This window comes from Pleurodeles waltl, unplaced genomic scaffold (assembly GCF_031143425.1).
Source record: "Pleurodeles waltl isolate 20211129_DDA unplaced genomic scaffold, aPleWal1.hap1.20221129 scaffold_67, whole genome shotgun sequence".
Taxonomy (NCBI): domain Eukaryota; kingdom Metazoa; phylum Chordata; class Amphibia; order Caudata; family Salamandridae; genus Pleurodeles; species Pleurodeles waltl.
In genome coordinates this window covers 2,433,529-2,460,866 of record NW_027150384.1, presented here as the reverse complement: position 1 = coordinate 2,460,866, position 27,338 = coordinate 2,433,529, and the positions used below count along the sequence as shown (strand labels likewise).

General features: G+C 44.9%; 1 protein-coding gene across 7 annotated transcripts; it reads left to right on the top strand.

Annotated features, from left to right (window-relative positions):
- On the top strand, positions 1–25,849 carry CGGBP1 (CGG triplet repeat binding protein 1). Of its 7 annotated transcripts, none has more exons than XM_069219352.1 (4): positions 1–80; positions 18,410–18,477; positions 18,846–19,070; positions 19,471–25,849. In XM_069219352.1, the coding sequence occupies exons 3-4, from the start codon at positions 18,868–18,870 to the stop codon at positions 21,293–21,295; spliced, it is 2,028 nt and encodes a 675-aa protein (XP_069075453.1). In that variant the 5' UTR covers positions 1–80; positions 18,410–18,477; positions 18,846–18,867; the 3' UTR covers positions 21,296–25,849. The 7 variants fall into 7 exon arrangements, with proteins under 7 accessions (XP_069075453.1, XP_069075458.1, XP_069075452.1 ...); XM_069219357.1 differs by having other exon boundaries at positions 18,834–19,070; XM_069219351.1 differs by having other exon boundaries at positions 18,864–19,070; positions 19,471–25,848.
- Positions 25,850–27,338: the final 1,489 nt, after the last annotated feature.

Below are 27,338 nucleotides of genomic sequence, written 5' to 3'. Positions count from 1 at the left end.
GTTGTTTGCAGCGTGGAAGAAAAGAATGTACTTCCGGTGGCGTGCTCCGGAACCGAAAGAGGGAGGACTAGTGGTTTCAGGTAATCTTGCTTTGAGATAGTCAGCTGTACTGCATCCCAGGTGACATTGGGGAGTGCAGCTCTTTTTTTGTTTTGGGCAGTGGGCTAAAGCAGATGCTGTGGTTGGTGAGGCGGGATGCCGCCCGTCCATTAACCCCCATCCGGCACGGTGTGTTATCTTGCTATGGTTTCTACCATCCTGGTAATTTATCTTATGTAAATGGAATAGCTAATTAGTTGCTATTGTCTGCTAGCACGTTTTTTTTAACAGTTCTTTCCTGCTCTTATTTTGGATTCAAAACTGTTTGCGTTGTCTCTGTTGATGGTAATTATTATTATACGTAGCTGCCAAATTGTCAGTTTGCTTGTGTGTGATAGACCCATGTGTGGAGTGTGTTTATGTGTGACATTAACAGGTTTTTTGTTTGGCAGTTGGAGTGACACTTTATTGAGAGTAAAAGCAAAGGCAGTTGCGTCCACGTCAAGAGCTGATGGTCAAGAAGAAGTGCACATTTTTTCTTATATGCAATGGTTTAAAGGAATCTTAAAAGTCTCAAAAGCCTGAAACCATTATACACAAGCAATGTGGACAGTGGCACGTGAGAGAGGATCCTGTGACGCATAGACTATTCATACCTGAAACTGAGAGTCTATTCTGTTGCATCCTAGTCTATGAAGATTCAAGTTTAGGGGAAGCGCCCAGAGACTGCTTAGAGCAGCATCGCCCAACATATTGGCTCCTGAACCATCAGGGGCTTAACTGGCAGCCTGATACTGAAAGTGCCCAGGTGGTATTAATGGTATGGTTTAGGAATTGCAACCTCGTCATTTCTCCTTCAAATGTAGTGCCTCCATAAAATGAATTGCAGAATTATCCGTGAGCACCTACTGTAGGAAAGTACCATCTTGCCTGGCATGTTACCCCCATTTTTCACTGTATATATGTTGTTTTAGTTGTATGTGTCACTGGGACCCTGGTAACCCAGGGCCCCAGTGTTCATAAGTGTGCCTGAATGTGTTACCTGTGTAGTGACTAACTGTCTCACTGAGGCTCTGCTAATCAGAACCTCAGTGGTTATGCTCTCTCATTTCTTTCCAAATTGTCACTAACAGGCTAGTGACCAATTTTACCAATTTACATTGGCTTACTGGAACACCCTTATAATTCCCTAGTATATGGTACTGAGGTACCCAGGGTATTGGGGTTCCAGGAGATCCCTATGGGCTGCAGCATTTCTTTTGCCACCCATAGGGAGCTCTGACAATTCTTACACAGGCCTGCCACTGCAGCCTGAGTGAAATAACGTCCACGTTATTTCACAGCCATTTCACACTGCACTTAAGTAACTTATAAGTCACCTATATGTCTAACCTTTACCTGGTAAAGGTTAGGTGCAAAGTTACTTAGTGTGAGGGCACCCTGGCACTAGCCAAGGTGCCCCCACATTGTTCAGGGCCAATTCCCCGGACTTTGTGAGTGCGGGGACACCATTACACACGTGCACTACATATAGGTCACTACCTATATGTAGCTTCACAATGGTAACTCCGAATATGGCCATGTAACATGTCTATGATCATGGAATTGCCCCCTCTATACCATCCTGGCATAGTTGGCACAATCCCATGATCCCAGTGGTCTGTAGCACAGACCCTGGTACTGCCAAACTACCTTTCCTGGGGTTTCACTGCAGCTGCTGCTGCTGCCAACCCCTCAGACAGGCAGCTGCCCTCCTGGGGTCCAGCCAGGCCTGGCCCGGGATGGCAGAACAAAGGACTTCCTCTGAAAGAGGGTGTTACACCCTCTCCCTTTGGAAAATGGTGTGAAGGCAGGGGAGGAGTAGCCTCCCCCAGCCTCTGGAAATGCTTTCTTGGGCACAGATGTGCCCAATTCTGCATAAGCCAGTCTACACCGGTTCAGGGGACCCCTTAGCCCTGCTCTGGCGCGAAACTGGACAAAGGAAAGGGGAGTGACCACTCCCCTGACCTGCACCTCCCCTGGGAGGTGTGCAGAGCTCCTCCAGTGTGCTCCAGACCTCTGCCATCTTGGAAACAGAGGTGCTGCTGGCACACTGGACTGCTCTGAGTGGCCAGTGCCACCAGGTGACGTCAGAGACTCCTTCTGATAGGCTCCTTCAGGTGTTGCTAGCCTATCCTCTCTCCTAGGTAGCCAAACCCTCTTTTCTGGCTATTTAGGGTCTCTGTCTCTGGGGAAACTTTAGATAACGAATGCAAGAGCTCATCCGAGTTCCTCTGCATCTCTCTCTTCACCTTCTGCCAAGGAATCGACTGCTGACCGTGCTGGAAGCCTGCAAAACTGCAACATAGTAGCAAAGACGACTACTGCAACTCTGTAACGCTGATCCTGCCGCCTTCTCGACTGTTTTCCTGGTGGTGCATGCTGTGGGGGTAGTCTGCCTCCTCTCTGCACTAGAAGCTCCGAAGAAATCTCCTGTGGGTCGACGGAATCTTCCCCCTGCAACCGCAGGCACCAAAAAGCTGCATTACCGGTCCCTTGGGTCTCCTCTCAGCACGACGAGCGAGGTCCCTCGAATCCAGCAACTCTGTCCAAGTGACTCCCACAGTCCAGTGACTCTTCAGTCCAAGTTTGGTGGAGGTAAGTCCTTGCCTCACCTCGCTAGACTGCATTGCTGGGAACCGCGACTTTTGCAGCTACTCCGGCCCCTGTGCACTTCCGGCGGAAATCCTTTGTGCACAGCCAAGCCTGGGTCCACGGCACTCTAACCTGCATTGCACGACTTTCTGAGTTGGTCTCCGGCGACGTGGGACTCCTTTGTGTAACTTCGGGTGAGCACCGTTTCACGCATCCTCGTAGTGCCTGTTTCTGGCACTTCTCCGGGTGCTACCTGCTGCTAAGAGGGCTCCTTGTCTTGCTCGACGTCCCCTCTACCTCCTGGTCCAATTTGCGACCTCCTGGTCCCTCCTGGGCCACAGCAGCATCCAAAAACGCTTACCGCACGATTTGCAGCTAGCAAGGCTTGTTGGCGTTCTTTCGGCGGGAAAACACTTCTGCACGACTCTACAAGGCGAGAGGGATCCGTCCTCCAAAGGGGAAGTCTCTAGCCCTTTGCGTTCCTGCAGAAACCACAGCTTCTTCTGTCCAGTAGAAGCTTCTTTACACCCGCAGCTGGCATTTCCTGGGCATCTGCCCATCTCCGACTTGCTTGTGACTTTTGGACTTGGTCCCCTTGTTCCACAGGTACCCCAGATTGAAAATCCAGCGTTGTTGCATTGTTGGTTTGTGTCTTTCCTGCCTTATTCCCCTATCACGACTTCTTTGTCCTTTGGGGAACTTTAGTGCACTTTGCACTCACTTTTCAGGGTCTTGGGGTGGGCTATTTTTCTAACCCTCACTATTTTCTAATAGTCCCAGCGACCCTCTACAAGGTCACATAGGTTTGGGGTCCATTCGTGGTTCGCATTCCACTTTTGGAGTATATGGTTTGTGTTGCCCCCTATCCCTATGTGTCCCCATTGCATCCTATTGTAACTATACATTGTTTGCACTGTTTTCTAAGACTATACTGCATATTTTTGGTATTGTGTATATATATCTTGTGTATATTTCCTATCCTCTCACTGAGGGTACACTCTAAGATACTTTGGCATATTGTCATAAAAATAAAGTACCTTTATTTTTAGTATAACTGTGTATTGTGTTTTCTTATGATATTGTGCATATGACACTAAGTGGTACTGTAGTAGCTTCACACGTCTCCTAGTTCAGCCTAAGCTGCTCTGCTAAGCTACCATTATCTATCAGCCTAAGCTGCTAGACACCCTATACACTAATAAGGGATAACTGGGCCTGGTGCAAGGTGCAAGTACCCCTTGGTACTCACTACAAGCCAGTCCAGCCTCCTACATTGGTTGTGCAGCGGTGGGATAAGTGCTTTGAGACTACTTACCACTCTTGTCATTGTACTTTTCATAAGAGAAAAATATACAAAACAAGTTCAGTGTATATACACATAACCAAAAAGTTTTGCATTTCCTCTTTTCACTCTTTTCTAAGTGCTGAAAAGTACTTCTAACTTTCTAAAAAGTTTTTAAAAGTTTTTTTCTCTGTCTTTCTAAAAGCTCTGACAAACTTTTTTCACTTTTTCTATCACTTTAACTCTCTCTAAAAATGTCTGGCACAGGCCAAAATGTTGATTTGTCCAAACTTGCATATGATCACCTTAGCTGGAAAGGAGCAAGGAGTCTCTGCATAGAGAGAGGTTTGAGTGTAGGGAAGAATCCTTCCTTGGAACTGTTACTTAACATGCTTAGAGAACAGGATAAGGCTAGAAGTGCCCCATCTGTAGAAAAAGTAGCTAATGGTTCCCAATCTGATCCAGGGACTCCCCCAGGAAAAGATTCAGGAAATAAACTTCCTAGCCTGCCCATTACTAGACAGTCTAGCATAGTTGGTAATGATGAAGAGCCACACCATACAAATAGTCTTGTCTCACATCATAGCAAAAGCATTTATTCTCACCACAGTGGTACTGATGTTTCTGTTAGCCAAGCTGTTAGGGTGCCCTCTGTAAGGGACAGGTCTCCTTCTGTCCATTCTCACCATACTTCTGTTTCAAGGCATGTCCCTCCCACCCACCCTGATGACAGATTGTTAGAAAGGGAGCTCAATAGATTGAGAGTGGAACAAACCAGACTGAAGCTCAAGAAGCAACAGCTGGATTTGGATAGACAGACTTTAGAAGTAGAGAAGGAGAGACAGAAACTGGGTTTAGAAACCCATGGTGGCAGCAGCAGTATTCCCCATAGTCATCCTGCAAAAGAGCATGATTCCAGGAATCTGCATAAGATAGTTCCCCCTTATAAAGAGGGGGATGACATTAACAAGTGGTTTGCTGCACTTGAGAGGGCCTGTGCTGTACAGGATGTCCCTCAAAGGCAGTGGGCTGCTATCCTATGGCTATCATTTAGTGGAAAAGGTAGGGATAGGCTCCTTACTTTAAAAGAAAATGAAGCTAATGATTACAAAGTTCTTAAGAATGCACTCCTGGATGGTTATGGCTAAACCACTGAACAATACAGGATAAAGTTCAGAGAGACCAAAAAGGAGTCTTCACAAGACTGGGTTGATTTCATTGACCATTCAGTGAAGGCTTTGGAGGGGTGGTTACATGGCAGTAAAGTTACTGATTATGACAGCCTGTATAACTTGATCCTGAGAGAGCATATTCTTAATAATTGTGTGTCTGATTTGTTGCACCAGTACTTGGTGGACTCTGATCTGACCTCTCCCCAAGAATTGGGAAAGAAGGCAGACAAATGGGTCAGAACAAGGGTGAACAGAAAAGTTCATACAGGGGGTGACAAAGATGGCAACAAGAAGAAGGATGGTAAGTCTTCTGACAAGGGTGGGGACAAATCTAAAAATGAGTCTTCATCAGGCCCAAAAAAACACTCTGGTGGGGGTGGTGGGCCCAAATCCTCTTCTAATCAAAACAAGGAAAAGAAACCATGGTGCTATTTATGTAAAATAAAAGGCCATTGGACAACAGATCCCAGTTGTCCAAAGAAAAGCACCAAGCCTCCTACCACTACAACCCCTACTGCTACACCTAGTGTCCCTACTAATAGCAGTGGTGGTGGGAGCAAACCTACTAATAGCCAATCCAAGGGAGTAGCTGGGCTCACTATTGGTAACTTAGTTGGGGTTGGTCTTGTTAGGGAGACCACAGAGGCTATATTAGTCTCTGAGGGGACTATTGATTTAGCCACCTTAGTTGCTTGTCCCCTTAATATGGATAAGTACAAGCAGCTACCCCTAATAAATGGTGTTGAGGTTCAGGCCTACAGGGACACTGGTGCCAGTGTGACTATGGTCATAGAGAAACTGGTCCACCCTGAACAACACCTACTTGGTCACCAGTACCAAGTAACCGATGCTCACAACAACACACTTAGCCACCCCATGGCTGTTGTAAATCTCAACTGGGGGGGGGGTTACTGGTCCAAAGAAAGTTGTGGTAGCCACAGATTTACCTGTAGACTGTCTACTAGGAAATGATTTGGAGACATCAGCTTGGTCAGATGTGGAGTTGGAGGCCCATGCAGCAATGCTGGGCATCCCAGGGCATATTTTTGCTTTAACCAGGGCTCAGGCCAAAAAGCAAAAAGGACAGGGAAGCTTGGATCCTGGAACAATGGACCAAGTGCTCCCTAAAGCTAGGGCTAGTAGAAGCAAACCACTTCCTACTATCCCTCCCTCTACAGTAGATTCTACTTCTGAGGAAGAAGAATTCCCTCCCTGTGCAGAACCTACACCAGAGGAGCTTCAAGCAGACACTGCTGAGCTTTTGGGTGAAGGGGGGCCTGCCAGGGAGGAGCTGAGTGTGGCACAGCAAACCTGTTCCACATTAGGGGGTCTAAGACAGCAAGCTGTCAAACAGGCTAATGGGGATGTCAGTGACTCTCACAGAGTTTACTGGGAGGACAACCTCTTGTACACTGAGGCAAGGGATCCTAAACCTGGAACTGCCAGGAGATTAGTGATTCCTCAGGAGTACAGAAAGTTCCTCCTAACTCTTGCACACAACATTCCCCTAGCTGGGCATCTGGGACAAATGAAAACTTGGGACAGACTGGTCCCCTTGTTTCATTGGCCTAGAATGTCTAAGGACACAAAAGATTTTTGTAAGTCCTGTGAAACCTGTCAAGCCAGTGGCAAGACAGGTGGCACTCCAAAGGCACCCCTTATTCCACTGCCTCTGGTTGGGCTTCCCTTTGAAAGGGTAGGGGTTGACATAGTTGGCCCCCTTGACCCTCCTACTGCTTCAGGCAATAGGTTTATCTTGGAGGTAGTGGACCATGCCACAAGATATCCTGAAGCTATTCCTTTAAGGACCACTACAGCACCTGCAGTGGCAAAGGCCCTCCTGGGAATATTTTCTAGGGTGGGCTTCCCAAAGGAAGTAGTATCAGACAGGGGAAGCAATTTAATGTCTGCATACTTAAAGGCCATGTGGAAGGAGTGTGGTGTGACTTACAAGTTCACTACACCCTATCATCCACAAACAAATGGACTGGTGGAGAGATTTAATAATACTCTCAAAGGCATGATTATGGGTCTCGCTGAAAAACTCCGCAGGAGATGGGATATCCTGTTACCATGCCTCCTTTTTGCCTACAGGGAGGTACCCCAGAAAGGAGTGGGCTTCAGCCCCTTTGAACTTCTTTTTGGACACCCTGTTAGGGGTCCACTCACACTTGTCAAGGAGGGTTGGGAACAACCTTTAAAAGCTCCTAAGCAAGATATTGTGGATTATGTACTTGGCTTCACATCAAGGATGGCTGAGTATATGAAAAAGGCCAGTAAAAACCTTCAGGCCAGCCAAGAGCTCCAGAAGCAATGGCATGATCAGAAGGCTGTTTTGGTTCAGTACCAACCAGGCAGAAAGTGTGGGTCTTGGAGACTGTGGCCCCAAGAGCACTCCAAGATAAATGGAGTGGTCCCCACAGAATTGTTGAGAAAAAGGGTGAAGTCACCTATTTAGTTGACTTAGGCACTGCAAGGAGTCCCCTTAGGGTACTCCATGTAAACTGCCTGAAACCCTACTATGACAGGGCTGATCTCACCCTGCTCATGGCAACTGATGAGGGACAGTAAGAAGACAGTGATCCTCTACCTGATCTCTTCTCTTCCACAGAACAAGATGCTCTTGTGGAAGGTGTAGTTTTGGCTGATTGTCTTACTGCTGAGCAGAAAGACCATTGCATAAATCTCCTAGATCAATTCTCTGAACTCTTCTCTACTGTGCCAGGTACCACTTCTTGGTGTGAGCACACTATGGATACTGGAGACAGTTTACCTGTCAAAAGTAAGATCTATAGGCAGCCTGACCATGTCAGGGACTGCATAAAGCAAGAGGTGCAGAAAATGTTAGAACTAGGAGTGGTTGAGCACTCTGAAAGTCCACGGGCTTCTCCTGTGGTACTTGTACCAAAACCCCATTCCAAAGATGGAAAGAAGGAAATGCGGTTTTGTGTAGACTATAGAGGTCTCAACCTGGTAACCAAAACTGATGCTCACCCTATACCCAGGGCAGATGAGCTCATAGATACACTGGCATCTGCCAAGTATCTGAGCACTTTTGATTTGACTGCAGGGTATTGGCAGATCAAATTATCAGAAGATGCTAAACCTAAAACTGCATTTTCAACCATTGGAGGCCATTACCAGTTTACTGTAATGCCTTTTGGATGGAAAAATGCACCTGCCACTTTTCAGAGGTTGGTGAACACAGTCCTGCAAGGGCTGGAAGCTTTCAGTGCAGCATATTTGGACGATATAGCTGTCTTTAGCTCCAGCTGGGATGATCACCTGGTCCACCTATGGAAAGTTTTAGAGGCCCTGCAAAAGGCAGGCCTCACTATCAAGGCTTCAAAGTGCCAGATAGGGCAGGGTAAGGTGGTTTATCTGGGACACCTTGTTGGTGGGGAACAGATTGCACCACTTCAGGGGAAAATCCAAACAATTATTGATTGGGTTCCCCCTACCACTCAGACTCAGGTGAGAGCCTTCCTAGGCCTCACTGGGTATTACAGGAGGTTCATTAAGAACTATGGCTCCATTGCAGCCCCTCTTAATGACCTCACATCCAAGAAAATGCCTAAAAAGGTATTATGGACAGCAAACTGTCAGAAAGCTTTTGAGGAGCTGAAGCAGGCCATGTGCTCTGCACCTGTCCTGAAAAGCCCTTGTTACTCTAAAAAATTCTATGTCCAAACTGATGCATCTGAATTAGGAGTAGGGGCAGTCCTATCACAACTTAATTCTGAGGGCCAGGATCAACCTGTTGCTTTTATTAGTAGAAGGTTGACCCTTAGAGAAAAGCGTTGGTCTGCCATTGAGAGGGAGGCCTTTGCTGTGGTCTGGGCACTGAAGAAGTTGAGGCCATACCTGTTTGACACTCACTTCATTGTTCGGACAGACCACAAACCTCTACTTTGGCTAAAACAAATGAAAGGTGAAAATCCTAAATTGTTGAGGTGGTCCATATCCCTACAGGGAATGGACTATACAGTGGAACATAGACCTGGGAGTAGCCACTCCAATGCAGATGGACTCTCCAGATATTTCCACTTAGACAATGAAGACTCATCAGGTCATGGCTAGTCTTATTGTCCTTCGTTTGGGGGGGGTTGTGTAGGAAAGTACCATCTTGCCTGGCATGTTACCCCCATTTTTCACTGTATATATGTTGTTTTAGTTGTATGTGTCACTGGGACCCTGGTAACCCAGGGCCCCAGTGCTCATAAGTGTGCCTGAATGTGTTACCTGTGTAGTGACTAACTGTCTCACTGAGGCTCTGCTAATCAGAACCTCAGTGGTTATGCTCTCTCATTTCTTTCCAAATTGTCACTAACAGGCTAGTGACCAATTTTACCAATTTACATTGGCTTACTGGAACACCCTTATAATTCCCTAGTATATGGTACTGAGGTACCCAGGGTATTGGGGTTCCAGGAGATCCCTATGGGCTGCAGCATTTCTTTTGCCACCCATAGGGAGCTCTGACAATTCTTACACAGACCTGCCACTGCAGCCTGAGTGAAATAACGTCCACGTTATTTCACAGCCATTTCACACTGCACTTAAGTAACTTATAAGTCACCTATATGTCTAACCTCTACCTGGTAAAGGTTAGGTGCAAAGTTACTTAGTGTGAGGGCACCCTGGCACTAGCCAAGGTGCCCCCACATTGTTCAGGGCCAATTCCCTGGACTTTGTAAGTGCGGGGACACCATTACACGCGTGCACTACATATAGGTCACTACCTATATGTAGCTTCACAATGGTAACTCCGAATATGGCCATGTAACATGTCTATGATCATGGAATTGCCCCCTCTATACCATCCTGGCATAGTTGGCACAATCCCATGATCCCAGTGGTCTGTAGCACAGACCCTGGTACTGCCAAACTACATTTCCTGGGGTTTCACTGCAGCTGCTGCTGCCAACCCCTCAGACAGGCAGCTGCCCTCCTGGGGTCCAGCCAGGCCTGGCCCGGGATGGCAGAACAAAGGACTTCCTCTGAGAGAGGGTGTTACACCCTCTCCCTTTGGAAAATGGTGTGACGGCAGGGGAGGAGTAGCCTCCCCCAGCCTCTGGAAATGCTTTCTTGGGCACAGATGTGCCCAATTCTGCATAAGCCAGTCTACACCGGTTCAGGGGACCCCTTAGCCCTGCTCTGGCGCGAAACTGGACAAAGGAAAGGGGAGTGACCACTCCCCTGACCTGCACCTCCCCTGGGAGGTGTGCAGAGCTCCTCCAGTGTGCTCCAGACCTCTGCCATCTTGGAAACAGAGGTGCTGCTGGCACACTGGACTGCTCTGAGTGGCCAGTGCCACCAGGTGACGTCAGAGACTCCTTCTGATAGGCTCCTTCAGGTGTTGCTAGCCTATCCTCTCTCTTAGGTAGCCAAACCCTCTTTTCTGGCTATTTAGGGTCTCTGTCTCTGGGGACACTTTAGATAACGAATGCAAGAGCTCATCCGAGTTCCTCTGCATCTCTCTCTTCACCTTCTGCCAAGGAATTGACTGCTGACCGTGCTGGAAGCCTGCAAAACTGCAACATAGTAGCAAAGACGACTACTGCAACTCTGTAACGCTGATCCTGCCGCCTTCTCGACTGTTTTCCTGGTGGTGCATGCTGTGGGGGTAGTCTGCCTCCTCTCTGCACTAGAAGCTCCGAAGAAATCTCCTGTGGGTCGACGGAATCTTCCCCCTGCAACCGCAGGCACCAAAAAGCTGCATTACCGGTCCCTTGGGTCTCCTCTCAGCACGACGAGCGAGGTCCCTCGAATCCAGCAACTCTGTCCAAGTGACTCCCACAGTCCAGTGACTCTTCAGTCCAAGTTTGGTGGAGGTAAGTCCTTGCCTCACCTCGCTAGACTGCATTGCTGGGAACCGCGACTTTTGCAGCTACTCCGGCCCCTGTGCACTTCCGGCGGAAATCCTTTGTGCACAGCCAAGCCTGGGTCCACGGCACTCTAACCTGCATTGCACGACTTTCTAAGTTGGTCTCCGGCGACGTGGGACTCCTTTGTGTAACTTCGGGTGAGCACCGTTTCACGCATCCTCGTAGTGCCTGTTTCTGGCACTTCTCCGGGTGCTACCTGCTGCTAAGAGGGCTCCCTGTCTTGCTCGACGTCCCCTCTACCTCCTGGTCCAATTTGCGACCTCCTGGTCCCTCCTGGGCCACAGCAGCATCCAAAAACGCTTACCGCACGATTTGCAGCTAGCAAGGCTTGTTGGCATTCTTTCGGCGGGAAAACACTTCTGCACGACTCTACAAGGCGAGAGGGATCCGTCCTCCAAAGGGGAAGTCTCTAGCCCTTTGCGTTCCTGCAGATACCACAGCTTCTTCTGTCCAGTAGAAGCTTCTTTGCACCCGCAGCTGGCATTTCCTGGGCATCTGCCCATCTCCGACTTGCTTGTGACTTTTGGACTTGGTCCCCTTGTTCCACAGGTACCCCAGATTGAAAATCCAGCGTTGTTGCATTGTTGGTTTGTGTCTTTCCTGCCTTATTCCCCTATCACGACTTCTTTGTCCTTTGGGGAACTTTAGTGCACTTTGCACTCACTTTTCAGGGTCTTGGGGTGGGCTATTTTTCTAACCCTCACTATTTTCTAATAGTCCCAGCAACCCTCTACAAGGTCACATAGGTTTGGGGTCCATTCGTGGTTCGCATTCCACTTTTAGAGTATATGGTTTGTGTTGCCCCTATCCCTATGTGTCCCCATTGCATCCTTTTGTAACTATACATTGTTTGCACTGTTTTCTAAGACTATACTGCATATTTTTGGTATTGTGTGTATATATATCTTGTGTATATTTCCTATCCTCTCACTGAGGGTACACTCTAAGATACTTTGGCATATTGTCATAAAAATAAAGTACCTTTATTTTTAGTATAACTGTGTATTGTGTTTTCTTATGATATTGTGCATATGACACTAAGTGGTACTGTAGTAGCTTCACACGTCTCCTAGTTCAGCCTAAGCTGCTCTGCTAAGCTACCATTATCTATCAGCCTAAGCTGCTAGACACCCTATACACTAATAAGGGATAACTGGGCCTGGTGCAAGGTGCAAGTACCCCTTGGTACTCACTACAAGCCAGTCCAGCCTCCTACACCTACCTCTAACTCAAGTCTTTACACTGATAGACCACAAGGAAGCCAGGTTCGTGTGTGAAGCACTACCCGCTCTTTCCTTTTTCCATACCATGAAATTCATACTACCCTTTCGCTTACCTCCTTTCTCCAACCTTTGCTTTGACTTTCCCACTTCCCCCTCACCCCCCATTGTCACTTCTTTTACTTTCCATCCTTCTCTTTTACACTGCCCTGCCTTCATCACTCCCTCCTACTCTGTCACAATTGCATTTCTCCTCGTTCTTTGAACTTTCTTTGCTTTTGTTATCCTTTCTCTTCTCCCTCGTTTCTGCACCCTTGAGGGGCCTTTCACTTCATCCTTCATTCCATCTTCATCTTTCTATTTTTCGCTAGCTCTTTTCCTGCCTCCTATTCATTCCTTTCTTCTCTCCCTTTCATCCCTGTAATCCTGTTTGCTTCCTGTCTCCCATCTCCCTCATATCTTCACTCTCTCATCTTCAAGCCCCTCCCTTCTATCTCCTTCTCTGTCTCCCTGCTTCTGTCCCCTTATTTCCCTCATTCAGTCTTTTCCCTCTCATTTTGTCTCTTCTTTCCCTCACTTCCCTCTCCTTCCTCTTGCTCTCTCATTACTTCATTCATCTCTACTTACTTTATTCTAACTCCATCTACTGCTATCCAATCCACTGCAACGCCCAGTACTCCACACATTTTTTCTACCATTCTCAGCTGTCTCCCACCACCCATTTGTCTCTTTTTCTCCCTCCTCATCTCCCCTTTTTTCTTTTTCCCCTCTCCCCTTGCACCACTTTTATTCTTCTTTGTCTCGCACTGTCTTGCCTCAACTCTTCCAAGTCTCCTATTGGTAACTGATGTCACTGCTTCTGATGTGAGGTGGTGGGTGTGTGGCGGCTTGGATTCCTCTGACCGCATAGCACAGTATGGAAAAAACGGGCCACAGGGGGACAATTTGCCAATTAGGGAGTTTGGTGATTGTGTCGTATGACGGGTTAGATCCCAGTGCTTCCAGTTGCTGAAGAGATGTTTACTCTGAGACGTGCTGATAAGTTAGTGTGATTCCAGGTGGGCGTGGGCATCGGGCTTTTGTGTTCATTAGATATGTAAAGGGAACCCGGTTTGTTTGCCTGCTTTAGAGTGCTAAATGAAAACAGAAAATGGCTATGAATCTCCTTGTTTTTTATATTTATGCCTGACATGAAAGTGATAGCTTTACATTAAAAAATATATGAAAATACCCAGCGCCTTAAAGCAGCCTCTTCGCAACTCTAATTTTCATTCTACCTTGGCCATGGGGGTGACAGTTGCTATGTCGGATATGATATATGTATTGCATATCTATGATTACATAGCATTGAAAGCTGGATGTACATTGCAAAATATATTTTTACCTATGGCGGTAAACTTTATAAAACCACAAAAAGTAATTTAAAAAATCTAAAATAAGGAGTGATATTTAATTATTTCCATGCGTTTACTTTGTCAGAATCCTTTTATTGTTCTTTCTTTAATGTTGCTTGTGGTGTGTTGTAAAATACGCTGCGAGGTAGAGCAAGTGCTACTGCCCAGTGCGGGGAACAGGTGTACCGAGAACACAGGATAAGGATTATATGGGCAGATTTGTTTAGAGATCGGGGAAAGTGGGAGGGAAGCAGAAGGAAATCACCAGCATTGGCAAAGCCAATAGGTCTCGCCAATGCAAGAGCTATTGGCTTTACCAATGTGTTTTAGCCATGTTGGACACCAGCGTGGCTGGTGTACAGTATGGCCAAAAGTTTGTTGCATAGAGGAGAGTGGAGTGGCGTGGAGTGTCGTAGAGTGCAATGGCAAAGAGTGGAGTAGATTGTTGTGGAGTGGCAAGTAGTGTTGTGTCTTGGAGTGGCAGAGTAGGGCGTCATGTAGAGTGGCATATCTGGAATGGCATAGAGTAGAGTGGACTGGTGTAGAATGTTGCTGAGTATAGTGGCATTGAGTGCAGGGGTATTGAATTCAGCGGTGTACATTGCAGCGTAGTAGAATGCAGTGGTGTAGTTCAGAGTGGAGCAGAGTAGAAGCAAGTGGCATAGAGTGCAGTGTTGTAGAGTGGTGCAGTGTAGAGTAGCATAGAGTGGTGGTGTAGAGTACAGTGCTGTGGCGTACAGAGTAGAATGGCAGAGAGTACAGAGTAGACTGTCAGAGTACAGTGGTATAGAGAGCATTGGCTTAGAGTACAGTGATGCAGAATAGAGTGCATGTGACATAGAGTGCAGAGTTGAGTGATGTGGAGTGTTGTAGTGTAGAGTGCAGTTGCATAGAGTGGCATAGCGTTTAATGGCATAGAGCAGTGATTCCCAACCTTTTAACATCGTGGACCCCCCACTTTATCATTTCTGGAACCGAGGGACCCCCTACTGAATAATTATTGGCATCCGGGGACCTCCTGCTGAGTCATTACTGGAAGCCAGGGACCCCAGGCCAGCATTGTTGATGACTTGAACTGCAAAACAATACACACAAAATACAGAAACAAGCATTTATTAAACACGTACACAACTGATAACACATTTTATTTAATTTGCAAACAAATATAAATAAAAATAAAACAAAGTTTCTTTTAATAGGAAGGATGGAGTTTTTCTAAATTCAGTTGAAGCAACACATCATCCATACTATATTCTGTTTGATACACCTGCACTGCTCCCATGACTCAATCTGAGGATGCTAATTACATTTTTTGCCTCCAATTTCAAATTCCTTGACATTTACAATACCTTTAAATTTTTTTAATTCTATATTTAGCCACTTAATTTATATACACTTTATTAATCTGTTAATATTACCTAATTTTCTAAGCAGTTGTGGACCCCCTGAGGAGGCTTTGCGGACCTCCATGAGTAACGTTTCCCAAACAGCCGGTTGTCCCTTTACGCAGCAGTAGCAACAGGCACCAGCCTCTCACTTGACAGATTAGCATCTGATTTCCTGCCCCGCAGTGGAGGCAAACCAGCTCACCGCTACTCCTGTGCCCCTTATCCAGCAGCGGTTTTAGCTACCATGCTGCTTTATGATTTTGCATTCCACTTATTGTAGTGTAATTTGACCCATTTTAAACTCTGGACTACTCGAATGTGTTGGCTGGTCAGAGGCCAGGAGAGGCACAGTGCATTGGACCCATAGCAGGGGCATACTTCATTACAGCTCTTAAAGTTTATTTGAGCTGTTCTTGCTTTTCTCAGAAATGCGATTTGACATGCAAACCAGTACAATTTAACTGCACCAAAGCATTGTATATATTTTTGTCACCCATCCGTGTAGCCAAGCGTTTTCCTGTATGGTCAGTGTTCTAGACTTGCCTTTTACAAATAATGTTTTTTATGTGTGCATGTCCAACTAGTACCATTTAACTAAAAACTATGACTATTCCCAAAATGGCCAGTTTTTAAATGAACTCCTATGATTGAAAGCGATATAACACTGTGGCATTCAACGGTAGACCCGCATCAATGATCTATACACCCCTCACTCTTCATCCCCACCCCACTTGTCCACACTGGGCCCTCGAGTGACATTTATTTTCAGTCTCCCAAGCCACATCTTGTTAACCCACCCCTTGAGTTCCCTTCCCCCCCACAGGTCACTCTCCTCCATCAACATGCTCCACAGTCATTTATAATATCCCTTGCTTACATCACTCATCTGCATTCATTCAGATCACTGCCCTCCAGTGTAACTTGCAACAGAATTTTGTACTGCCACTCATATCACTCATAGCCTTTTACTCGATGCACCAACCAGCCACAGAGATTCCCAGTAACATCACCCTTTACTCCCTCATAACCAACCAATCGCACCACCTAGTCACCACTTACCACACATGCACAGGACACCACCTAATGTCTCATTTGTTTACACCACTTGCACAAATGTTTACACATAAGACTCCAATAATTTCACCACTGTTGTCCTGCAGTCAGTTAATTGTGGGAAGGGAAGTGATTTGCAATACTAATCGCCCCTCGCCTTCAGACAGCTACACCACTTGGTACTTTCTTTGTTACTCCGTTACTGCCACTGACACATGCCACTGAATTACTCGACACCATTTTCTACTCACTAATATCCTTCTTCCGTTCTTAAACTACTTACAGATCCAATCAGCACCACCCTTTCAACACAGCAGTCTCCGAAACCTTTACCATCCAGCGTCACCCTTCAACAACTGCCACCAAGACTGCCACTCAACTTCACTGCCTCCTCTTTGTTTACTTATGACTCTACTCGCTCTCTCCACTTAGTCATAGCACCGGCCCTTCTCTCTACAGTTCTGCTTGCCCCTTTTGCTTTGTATTCACAACTCGCTTGTCGCTCCCCCTCTTTACTCACAGCCACCCATACCACAGCATCAATTACCGACTCAAATCAGCACTCCTCCTTTCCAGAGCATGCTTCACACAACAAAATATAGCAACATTGCTTAGCGACACAATCACATCAGCACTCACCTAAGCGCTTTAAAACATCCCTTATTTGGGACACCAATCTCAAATCTCACACACATAACTAACATAATCATGATCAGTTAATTTCCCACTTCACACTGCACATTCAAGCCCATGGAGCACAGCTCAGCTTCCTGCATTCTTACAGCATCATCTGCCCACCTATAGCACCTTGTCCATAACTCAGTCGCAGCAGCAATCGCTCATCTCACTAATTCACTTCATAAGTAGCCCTTTCCTCCACCCACTCACCCTGCCATCGAGCCCATCACTTGGCCTCATAAAATTCCTCTCAGCCACTTGTAACACTACTCAGTAACATATCACTGCATCCTGAGACCACACAAAATACTATTTTTTTTTGTTATACCATTGACTTACCATCACCATGTTTCATCACTCATAACACCAAATACACACTTCATATGTACTATCACTCACTTCACCACCACCAAGTTGGTCACAAGCTCTCAGTAACATAACAAAAACTTATCCTTCTGCAGCGCCACGCTCGCAGCTGAAACTGCATGTCCCTTTCACTCGCCTTCGGACTGTTAATATCAAAGTGACTTTAGGCACCGATCTTGCACAATATTTCACAAACGCATGATTGACTAATTTTATGAGAGAAACTAACTTAATCACTGGCCACATTACTCTTTCATTTGTATTCTTTCGCAGTCACTAAGGGCCAGATGTAGCAAGGCATTAACGTGTCGCAAACAGCGAAAATCGCTGTTTGCGAGGCGCAAAACCCACATCGCGATGCCCATTCCCATTTTGCGAGTTGCAAATAGGAAGGGGTGTTCCCCTTCCTATTTGAGAGTTGCAGCTCGATGTAAGATTGCTTTGTGACCGCGAATGCGGTCGCAAAGCAATCGCATTTACCACCAGTGTCACACTGGTGTTAACCCATTCGCAAAAGAGAAGGGGTCCCCATGGGTCCCCATATGCCAACAATACGTGTTTGCACTAAGCGTTTATGCCTCCTCAACCAAGTGATTCTACCTAAAACTGCTGGAATGGCACTTATCCATGTTGGTTAAAATTGATGACCAATGATTTTCCTTGCTGCAGTCATACATTGGATGCCTAAGAGATCCCAATTCAAGGCCCATCTCTGTATCTTCAGAAGTGGCAGTGAGTAATACAAAAAAGTGATGGATGGAATGCTTGAATTAATCTGAGCCACCAATAATTACTCGGGCCGCATCCCAGTCCATCTTTTTATTTTTTTGCCCACTATGTCACCTCTGAAAAAACCCAGCCATATGCAAATCTCGTTACCAGTGGCTGAGATGAATTCCACCATCCCATTCACCTCCTCCTTGTTTGTTGCAGTTGATCAACAGCCAACACTGCTGGGAAGTACTGAGTGCTGTGGACCATAAGCATGCTCTGAGGAAGGCCCCTCCATGTTGTTCTGTTAGAAGCCTTACTTTCTTTCTTTCACTCTCAGGTCCAGTCTAGCTTGCAGCTGCTGTGCTGCTGGGAAGTAGCGTGGGAAGGGTGGTAGGGTTCTGAAGGAATTATATACTTTGAAATGTGGACTCCACGAAACAGTGGCTGTGGTGCCTTGTCTATTTGAAGTGTTTTTTATCCTTTAATAATGAACATGTCAGACTTTCATTAAGGTGCCCCTTTTGCACATAAAGCTCCTCATTGGTTAATATGTAGAACTCTCTTTTTTATTCCTTCTGCAGCTGATTGGTAGCCAGCAGGATACTGCTGCCTGAGAAGAAATCCTTATGGCACACTGAATTCACCAAAGGTACATTGTGTTTTTTTTTCAATAAGAGTTCAGTAAAAACGCTGGATATGGGGAAATGTGTCTATTATAGGATACAAGGCGTGCGGTGGGGATTGGTTGGAAGCAATAATCTTGTGGGTTGTTTTTTGCATGCATATATGTAAAATAAAACAATTTTGTAAACAAATGCAGTCTCGGACTTTAGTGATACATCAACCTATTTTACTCAATCAATACCTATTTATGACTGCAATAAGTAAAACTTTGCTTCTCAAATATAAACCAGAAAACGACATCCTGCTGTATGCAAGGCTTGCCAGTAGTGTTTTTCAGCCAGTGAGGAAAAATAAAAAACGTAAATCCCCAACCTGTTTAAGGTACTTTTGTAGTTCCTTTCAACTACACAGGACAATGCCCCGCAGAGTCAAGATTGCCGAGGACTATGTAAGAGAACACAAGGATTTGGCAGTGGAAGAGGTGAATGGAAGAAAACTGTTAATCTGCAAGTTTTGTAGAGTGCGCATCCCAATAGTAACTGGGAAGACTGCAAGCCGAATTACAGATCATCTGGCATCAAAGACCCACTGGAAGTTGTCTCCAGGAACTCACCGGAGGTGAGAGTAACATATATTTTTTTCCTTTTTACAGAAATTGTTTGCAGTCTACATGACGTGTTCTGAAAAAGGGTTCAGGGTGAGGCCGTGGTCACTGATATATGTGCCTAAGTACTTGGTAAACAAAGATGGTCACAGGTGGCGCTCATACATTGGTCTGGTGACCCTCTTCTACCAGCAGCATCAGTGTACTTAAGTGCACAAAATTGATTTGGCTTCTTGTGGGTACTTCGAATTACAAGTAAAATAGTGCTGATGAGCAGTGCCAGTAGTGTCCATGTAATCTGTCCAAGTTGCTGGTAGTTTATTGGGCATGGTAACTCAGAAATGGGGGAAATAAAGCTAGCACAAAATTCAATCAAATTCTAGGAAAACTAATTTACTATTTTTGTTATCCCAGTCGGACACAGAATACCCCTCGCAGACTCAAGAATGCCGAAGATTATGTAAGAGCTCATCCAGATCTGTCAGTGGAAGAGGGAAGTGGAAGAAAACTGCTGATGTGCAAGTATTGCCGCGTGTCTGTTCCAATTATTTCTGGGAAGACTGCAAGCAGAATCAAAGATCACCTTTCGTCAAAGACCCACTTGAAATTGAAAACCATGTACAGTTCTGATGATGACCTTGGCCAGGAGCCTGTTGCTGAGATGAAGCCCTCTTTTAAGAGGGAACATGAAGAAAAAGACTTAGCACATGAATTTACTCGTGCTTTAGTGCAGTCGGGAACCAGTTTGGATCAGGCAGATGGTCCCATTGGGGATCTCTTCCGTAAATTTGCTCCTGCAGGAGAAAAAATACCTACATCTACTGAAATGTACTGTAAATACCTACCAGAGGTTTTCAAAGCAGATCTTGACCACATTACTGCATTAATCTCTGGTGGCATTAAAATTTCTGTCACAGTTGATGAGACTCCAGAGATGCTCGGGGATCCAGCGGTGGCAGTCCTCTTCACATTTTGTGATGCAGAAAATGGATGGGTCCGTCGCACTGTCATGGCTGACCTGGATATTGTAGAAACTTGCAATGCAGTATCAATTTCAGCATTGCTCCAGAAGGTGCTCGAGAGGTTTCACAAGAACTGGAGTGATGTTGTATGTATTGGTAGTGATTCTGCTACTTATATGAAAAAGTTATGTGATGATCTAGGAAAGACAGTGCCCGAATTCAAGGCTATCCATGTGCGAGATCCTTGCCGCCTACTAGATGGCGTGTTGAAAGCAGCTTTACATTCTTCAGAACTAATGAGGAACGCAGTTGACTTTGTAGTACACGCTGATACACTTTTTCGATATGCTCGCAAACTAAAGCAAAAATACTTCTCGTTTTGCACTTTGTATGGCATGACAGGGAAAATGATCCCAACTGTGTCCTCACGTTGGTCAGTCTCACTGCTGGATGCAGTCAATGCCATACTGTCCATGTGGCGACCATTTACGGAATTTGTCCTGAGTGATTCTGCAGACAGGAAGTGTGACTTTCTTCGGACACACATAGACAATGAGATAAAAAAAAATACCATGTACTGCACGCTCCGGTTTTTACAAGAAAACATGCCTGCATTAGGTGACATAATAAAAAAATTAGAGGGTGAAAACACATATATCTACCAAGTGTACAATGCAGTTGGTGTGGAAGTCAAACTTTTACTTGAGAAGAAGTTGGGGGACACTTTCAATGACTTTGGTTATGTAACATGTGCATTGCTCGAGTGTCTGCCGCTTGGGCAACAAAGAACTGTTGAAGAAATGTTCCGGATATATTATTCAACAATGTACGATAAATGGCAGGTGATCATGTGTCGTAATCTCCCATCAGCAACCATGTCATTCGAAGTGAATGAAGCCTCATTGTGGTACTCGGTGCAAGTTCTTGACCCCTTCCGTAAGGCAGAAATGCCTCAGAACTTTGAAAAATATAAGTTTATTTTTGATTGTTTTGATAGCAGGGAATGTATATGTCGTCAGTTTAATGAATATGTTGCAGAAGGCGTACCTGAGTACGACCATCTACAGGTGCGTGAATATTGGTTGGCAAAACAACAGCAATGGCCTGAGCTGGCTGCATGTGTTTTAAGTATCTTTGCCCTTCCATTTTCCAGCACCCATGTTGAGAGGTCCCTTTCACAGATACAAGCTTTCATGGGAATAAATGATCTGGAAAGGATGAGTAGAGTGTCACTAAAAAAGTACTGCATGGTTTATTACAATCATTTTGATTTGTAGGATTACGCATGCAGTACTTCCGAGACATGGCCGCTAGTGGCTAGATAGACCTTTTTCCTAGGGCCTCGTAAAAAGTAGCACTTACTCTCCTTCCAAGACACGGGCTAAGACCTGGTTCCTTACAAATGATTGGCTAAGACAAGGGGCCAGATGTAGCAAGGAGTTTTACCCATTCTATGTCTATGGGAAAATGTGTTCGTACATTTGGCCCCAGCTTCCTTAATTTCAAGTGCGACCTTGATCTTTGGCCGCCGCTGCGTTCTGTTGAGACTCCATTCAGGGCTGGGTGGGCACTCATGTCCTGTTCATGGCACAGGCCCTGCGCACTATCTTTGATTGTTGATTACAGAGTGCATGAATGAGGTCTGCATGTCTGGTTCCTGTGTTGTAATCCATGCTCGGGAGTCGCAGGAGTAAGAGGATTGGAGGGTAAGGGGAAGCAAGAAGGTTTTGCTAGTGCACGACAAGGTCATTGAAGATTGTGGAGCACATAGAATATTTAAGGATAATTTAGATTCTCAGCCAAATTAGCAAAAGATTGAGATCATGGGTACGACGTATACATTTCAGCTACTGGTGCCAAGATGTGGTGACGTCCCGGTGGTGTAACTGGGTGCGGTGCAAGATGATGGAGAGTGTCATGGCGCGGATTTGAGAAATGGATCCAGATACCGTTGGTGGAAATAAGAACATGGGTGTGGAAACATATCAGTGGGTAATCAAGAATGCTAATTTGACTTTAGTTCTGTACTGTAACACACTGCGCAGATTGTGTTTTGATCAATCAGCCAAGCCCATTTCTTGACCTGGTTGCAAGGATGTTGTGGAAGGGGATGTCTGATCTTTCCTTTGAATAACCCCTTCTTTTTTAGGGCTGGCTTTTAATTATTTGGTGGAAGGCAAGGTCTGGTGGAGTTCAACCTAGAGGAGTTCTAGAAGACTTTATGGATATGCTAATTCCATAATGAGTGCGTACAGGATAGTATGCTGCAGGCCAGTGTAGTACACCAGTCCATCTGAGAAGTATCTTTTTTATGGAATCGATTTAAGTCAGGGGGCTTGTGCTACACCTGTAAATACTGCTGATTAACTGAAATACACATACTGGCTAAAGTAATTGTTAGTAGGCTTCTGTCACCGATGCTCCAGTTAGTAATTCCAATCAGTTGGCTGTTTAGTCCTGGCGTACCAAAGGTTGATAGTAGTTCTTGATCGGGTTAATTGTAATGTTTCTTCTGATGCAGGCCTGCTGGGTGAAAGTGTTTTTTCTCCAGATTCTGAGCTGCCAGGACATATGTGGTATTAAGTATTTCTTTGTACGCATACATATCACTATCTCCGCTGCTTTGTATCTGTTCCAATTTTGTAGGGTATTAACCCATGCAAGAACAAACAACGATGCCCACTGTCTCCCTGCTGTTCTTGTCATCGACCCATAGGCTTGCCTTACCTGTGATAAGCATCCAAGCAGAGGTCTTTGCTTCCTCTTTAGGAATCATTATTCTCTCTCCACACAAAATTGTTTTGTGTGCCTGACACCTGGATGTGAAGTCGAATACACTCATGGATCAAATTGAACCTTTTGGGTTGCATTAAGGTTAAACTGGGAAGCATCCCAACATTCCATTATCCAGTGTGGTAAAGATTGATTTTAAATGAGTTTCTGATTGTGCCAAGAGTCTTATCTATTCCTATCTGTGTTTTGCTTTACTGCTGACTGAGCCAAAATACACACTGAGAGGAGTTGAAAAGATTCTCTGGAATGCACTTCTTAGTCTAAAGAAGACATTTATTATATCTTTTTGCAAGGCTCGTGAAGGAAGGTCAGTATAACCGAAAGTGTACTTCTAAAATGTGCAACAATGAAGTAAGAACATGTACAAAGAATCTTCAGTCTATAAACAGTAAATATATACATGCAGAGATACAAACACCTATATTGGTATATGCATATATATTAACACACAATTCAAAGCAAATAATTAATAAAAATGCATCACCGTAGGGCCTGTCTGGTGCTTCATCTTTCTTCTGCCAGCAAGTCGTTGACCCCGGCTCGACCGCAACGAGAAAGAGAGCGATCTACCCTCACGGGAAATATATCAAGCATTCAATGTCTCAATCCTGATTGAGGTCTCTGAATCTCGCACTGTCGACCTGGGTTTCTTATATACCTTAAACGGGGGAGGAGATTTCTGGAAAAAGCACTCCCGCTCCGCAAGAAGTATTAAAAAATGCTGGCTATTTTAGGTCATTGTTGAAAGAAACAGGTTGGAACTGGCCAGTTTCCCAAGGTGTCTCTCCCAAGCCTAAGCCGTTCCCTGCTGTACCATAAACATAATTCTACTACATCCTTATGCTGACTGACTGACTCCTCCACATTATGTCCTACCCTTTTAGTGAGAAAAGAACAAGCAGACATGTAGAATAGAAAATACATTGCATAATATGTTTTGTACAGAAAGATACTCACACTTTTAACATGGTGGTGAAGCTAAGGCTAAGCTACAAAATGGAGTCTGTAACTAGTGACCACTAATGTGACAGTGGACAGCTAAGCCAAGTGCAAAGTGGTGCAACACGGAGTCAGTGGTCAAAACACAAATATCACTACATTCTGCCCTTTGACCAGTGACTCATGTAGCCTATAGGTTTAAAATCAACTTTTTTCAGTATAAACATTGCAAGCAGATTGGGAATACATTGCACACAACAACATAATGATATAATAAGAGCTAATAACATAAAAATGCCACCCAAAACTTTGTGTAATTGCCCAAAATAAGGTAACCAATGAAACAACCAGTTCCACCATCCCTGATCCATATCCTGTTTTACCCCTTTCACTAATGTATGCAGTGTATCAATGTGGGCCTGGATAGATTTAGAGTGGTCAGAAAGGTTAAAACAACACATGCCTTCAAATTCATTGCAACCATGATTCTGTTTTAGCAAAAGATAGTCTATAGCAGCCCTGTTTGTAATGCAGCTTTTCTAGTACTATGCACATCTAATAAAAATTCAGACAAAGCAATACAAGTATGGTTAATGTTTTTAACTATTAGACATGCTAGCTTATTAATCACTCTAGTATTGTATACAACTAAACGTCTACAGTAGAAATACTTAAGCTTAGATACTCTGATTGGGATAATAATTGAATACCTGAATCACAGTCTTCATTTACTTGCATAATGCCTCTAGGATAACGAGTATGTATAGAGTTACTTGGAAGCATTATGAGTCCCAGACGTGTGAAAGCACATGGCCTGCCGGTTATGTTAGCTGGAATGTAGGTAAAAGAAAGGTTTCCACACGAGCACAGCCAACCAACTGGCAACTTGACATTTTTAATGTGACTGGCAGCAGTCACTAGATGATGACAAGCCATGTGATTTGTTTTTACATGTTTTTACAATGTCGGTCCATTTGGTAAAAGCACAAAACTCTGTGTTTCCATAATATGTTTTGAGAAGTTGATGTCTTCTTTTCTAAACACAACTGAATGCATTTTCTAATGTCACAAGAATTGCAGGACCTGTAGTAACACACATCACCAGTAGTAATGTTGTAGGTAATTATCTGAGTGAGATTGTCCCACTTCTCATTGATTGTTTCCTGACAGTTCCTGCAATACTCATAGGTACTGAAGTGGGTTTCCATGTCCTGTTCCTGCACATCATTATCCTGGTTAGTGGCATTGAAAATTTCTAACAAAACGCTTGTTGGTGTTGGTATGACGATCAAACACGTTGACTAAACATCCACAGTGCTTTTCATGGTGCCCATGCAGAAGTCAGATCTGTTAAGCAGGGTCTGCGCCAAATGAATCCAAATATTGTCATTCAGATGCAGTGACATGGGTCGATCAATCAAGTTGAAGTTGGGGATGTTAGGTCTTTCCTGACCCCACACACACACGCCCAAAAGGAGACCACACGGCACACTCACAGCAAAGACGAGCTTTAGTATGATCTGTAAAAGAAACAAGTATGATTATTCTCACAAATAACATTTATCAGCTGGAATATGTTCCCATTTTACCTTTCCTGGTTTCATGATCAACAGGACATTACTCGGGCCCATTGCTATAATTTCTGCAGGTTTTGGAGGGCCATTTGGGGATTCCACCCACACTTTAGCACCAGGGTTTTTGTCAGTTGAACCAAAACCTCCCTCCCCACGTACAGTAAGAAGGGCTGGGGCAGCCCCTTCCTCACCAATCCTCCATAGACTGGAATTATGACAAGTTGGGCAATTCTGTCTCCGTTTTGTACGAATAAATCGGCTTCTCCACTATTTAACAGAATAGCTTTGATTGTTCCTTGGTAATCTGCCTCAATCACTCTCCCTAAAATCCGAATATCTTTGAGGGTCAACCCATTCTGGGAGCAATCAATCCAAAATGCTCCGGGGGCATCTGTACTCCAACACCTGTTTCTCACAGTGCTATGTCTCGTGGTTTCAGTCTTTAAGCTTGTAAAGCATGTAAGTCAAGGCTTGCAGAATCTGGTGTGGCTCTGTAAGGAACTAAGGCTCCAGGTTTTATTTCCCAGTACGTGATGGTATTGGTGGCCACATGTGGTTGTATTTGCAGAGCTGGAGTTAACATTCGCATCAGGGGTGTTTCAGCATTTGTTGATGGTCTGTTATTCAGAATTTGGATGGCTTCATTTAAATGCTCTCTCCAGTTTTTCAAAGTTCCATCTTATAATTTTTGCAGTTGAGCTTTCAGTAAGCCATTCATTCTCTCGATCAGTCCTGAGGCTTGTGGATAATAAGGAATATGATATATCCACTCAATATTGTGCTGAAAACAGTAGTTCTGCACCAATTTGCCTTTGAAGTGTAACCCATTGTCACTCTGGACCTGGAGTGGTACCTCAAAGTATGTTATAATTGTTTATATGTTATGTTATGTTATAATTGTTTATATAGCGCCTAACTGCCCGAAGGCCTCGTAGCGCTTATGCTACCATAGCGGAAATGTACTATTTATGTTCGTGAAAGAGTTTAGGTTTTAAATAGCCAAGTCTTCAGGTCTTTCCTAAAAGAAGTCTCTTGTGAATTTGATCTTATATTGATAGGCAGGTTATTCCAGAGCAAAGCACCTTGATATGCCAATGATCTTCCTCCCCATCTTGCTTTCTTCACCGAAGGTACTATGATCAAGTTAGCTGATGAGGATCTGAGTGGCCTAGCTGGAATATAGACCTGTGCCAATGTTTTAAGCATTTCAGGACCCTTATCAAATATGGCTCTATGAATATGGCATAGGGCCTTGAACTGAATCCTTTCCTCTACCGGGAGCCAATGTAGGGACACGATTCCTGCTCGTATAGAGTGTTGCTTGGGAATATTTAAAAGCAGACGTGCAGCTGCATTTTGTACCCTTTGTAATCTTTGAATCACATATCTAGGTGATCCTATAAACAGGGCATTGCCATAATCAATCCGAGAGCCTATCAGTGCCTGAATAACCAGTCTTCTAGCCAGAAACGGTAATATAGTTAAAACCTTCCTCAAAGTCCTAAGCAGGGCAAATGAAGTTCCTGCTATTCTGTTAGCATGTTGGGCCATTGACAGTAGGGGGTCCAGCCAAACGCCCAGGCTTTTAATAAGACATTTAGGGGGAGGAAGGGTGGGAGCTCCTCCTAATAGGCTAGAATTAACTAAGGGCATATTTCTCCCAAAGAACAGCACCTCAGTTTTTTCGTCGTTGAGCTTCAGTTTGCTTCCCGACATCCAGGTAGCAACTGCTTTCAGGCAGGGCCCTAGTGCCGTACCCATATATGGGTGAGCCTTAGAGAAGAGACGACCAATTGTGTATCGTCTGCATAAGAAACCAGGTTCAGTCCAAATGGCTCCACGATCCCTGCAAGAGGCCGCATGTAGACGTTAAAAAGTAGCGGACTCAAGGCCGACCCCTGAGGGACACCACAAGTACTGAAGGTACGCCTAGAAGTATATGATCTATCCAGCACCTGAAAGGATCTTCCATGTATAAATGAAAGAATCCATTCTAGTGCGAGTCCGGCGATTC

What these genes read in the sequence shown, in the direction of transcription:
- CGGBP1 (XM_069219352.1), top strand. Translation starts at nt 18,868, where the DNA reads ATGCCCCGCAGAGTCAAGATTGCCGAGGACTATGTAAGAGAACACAAG. An exon ending in TCTCCAGGAACTCACCGGAG is followed by an intron (nt 19,071 to 19,470) that starts GTGAGAGTAACA and finishes TTGTTATCCCAG; the next exon opens with TCGGACACAGAATACCCCTC.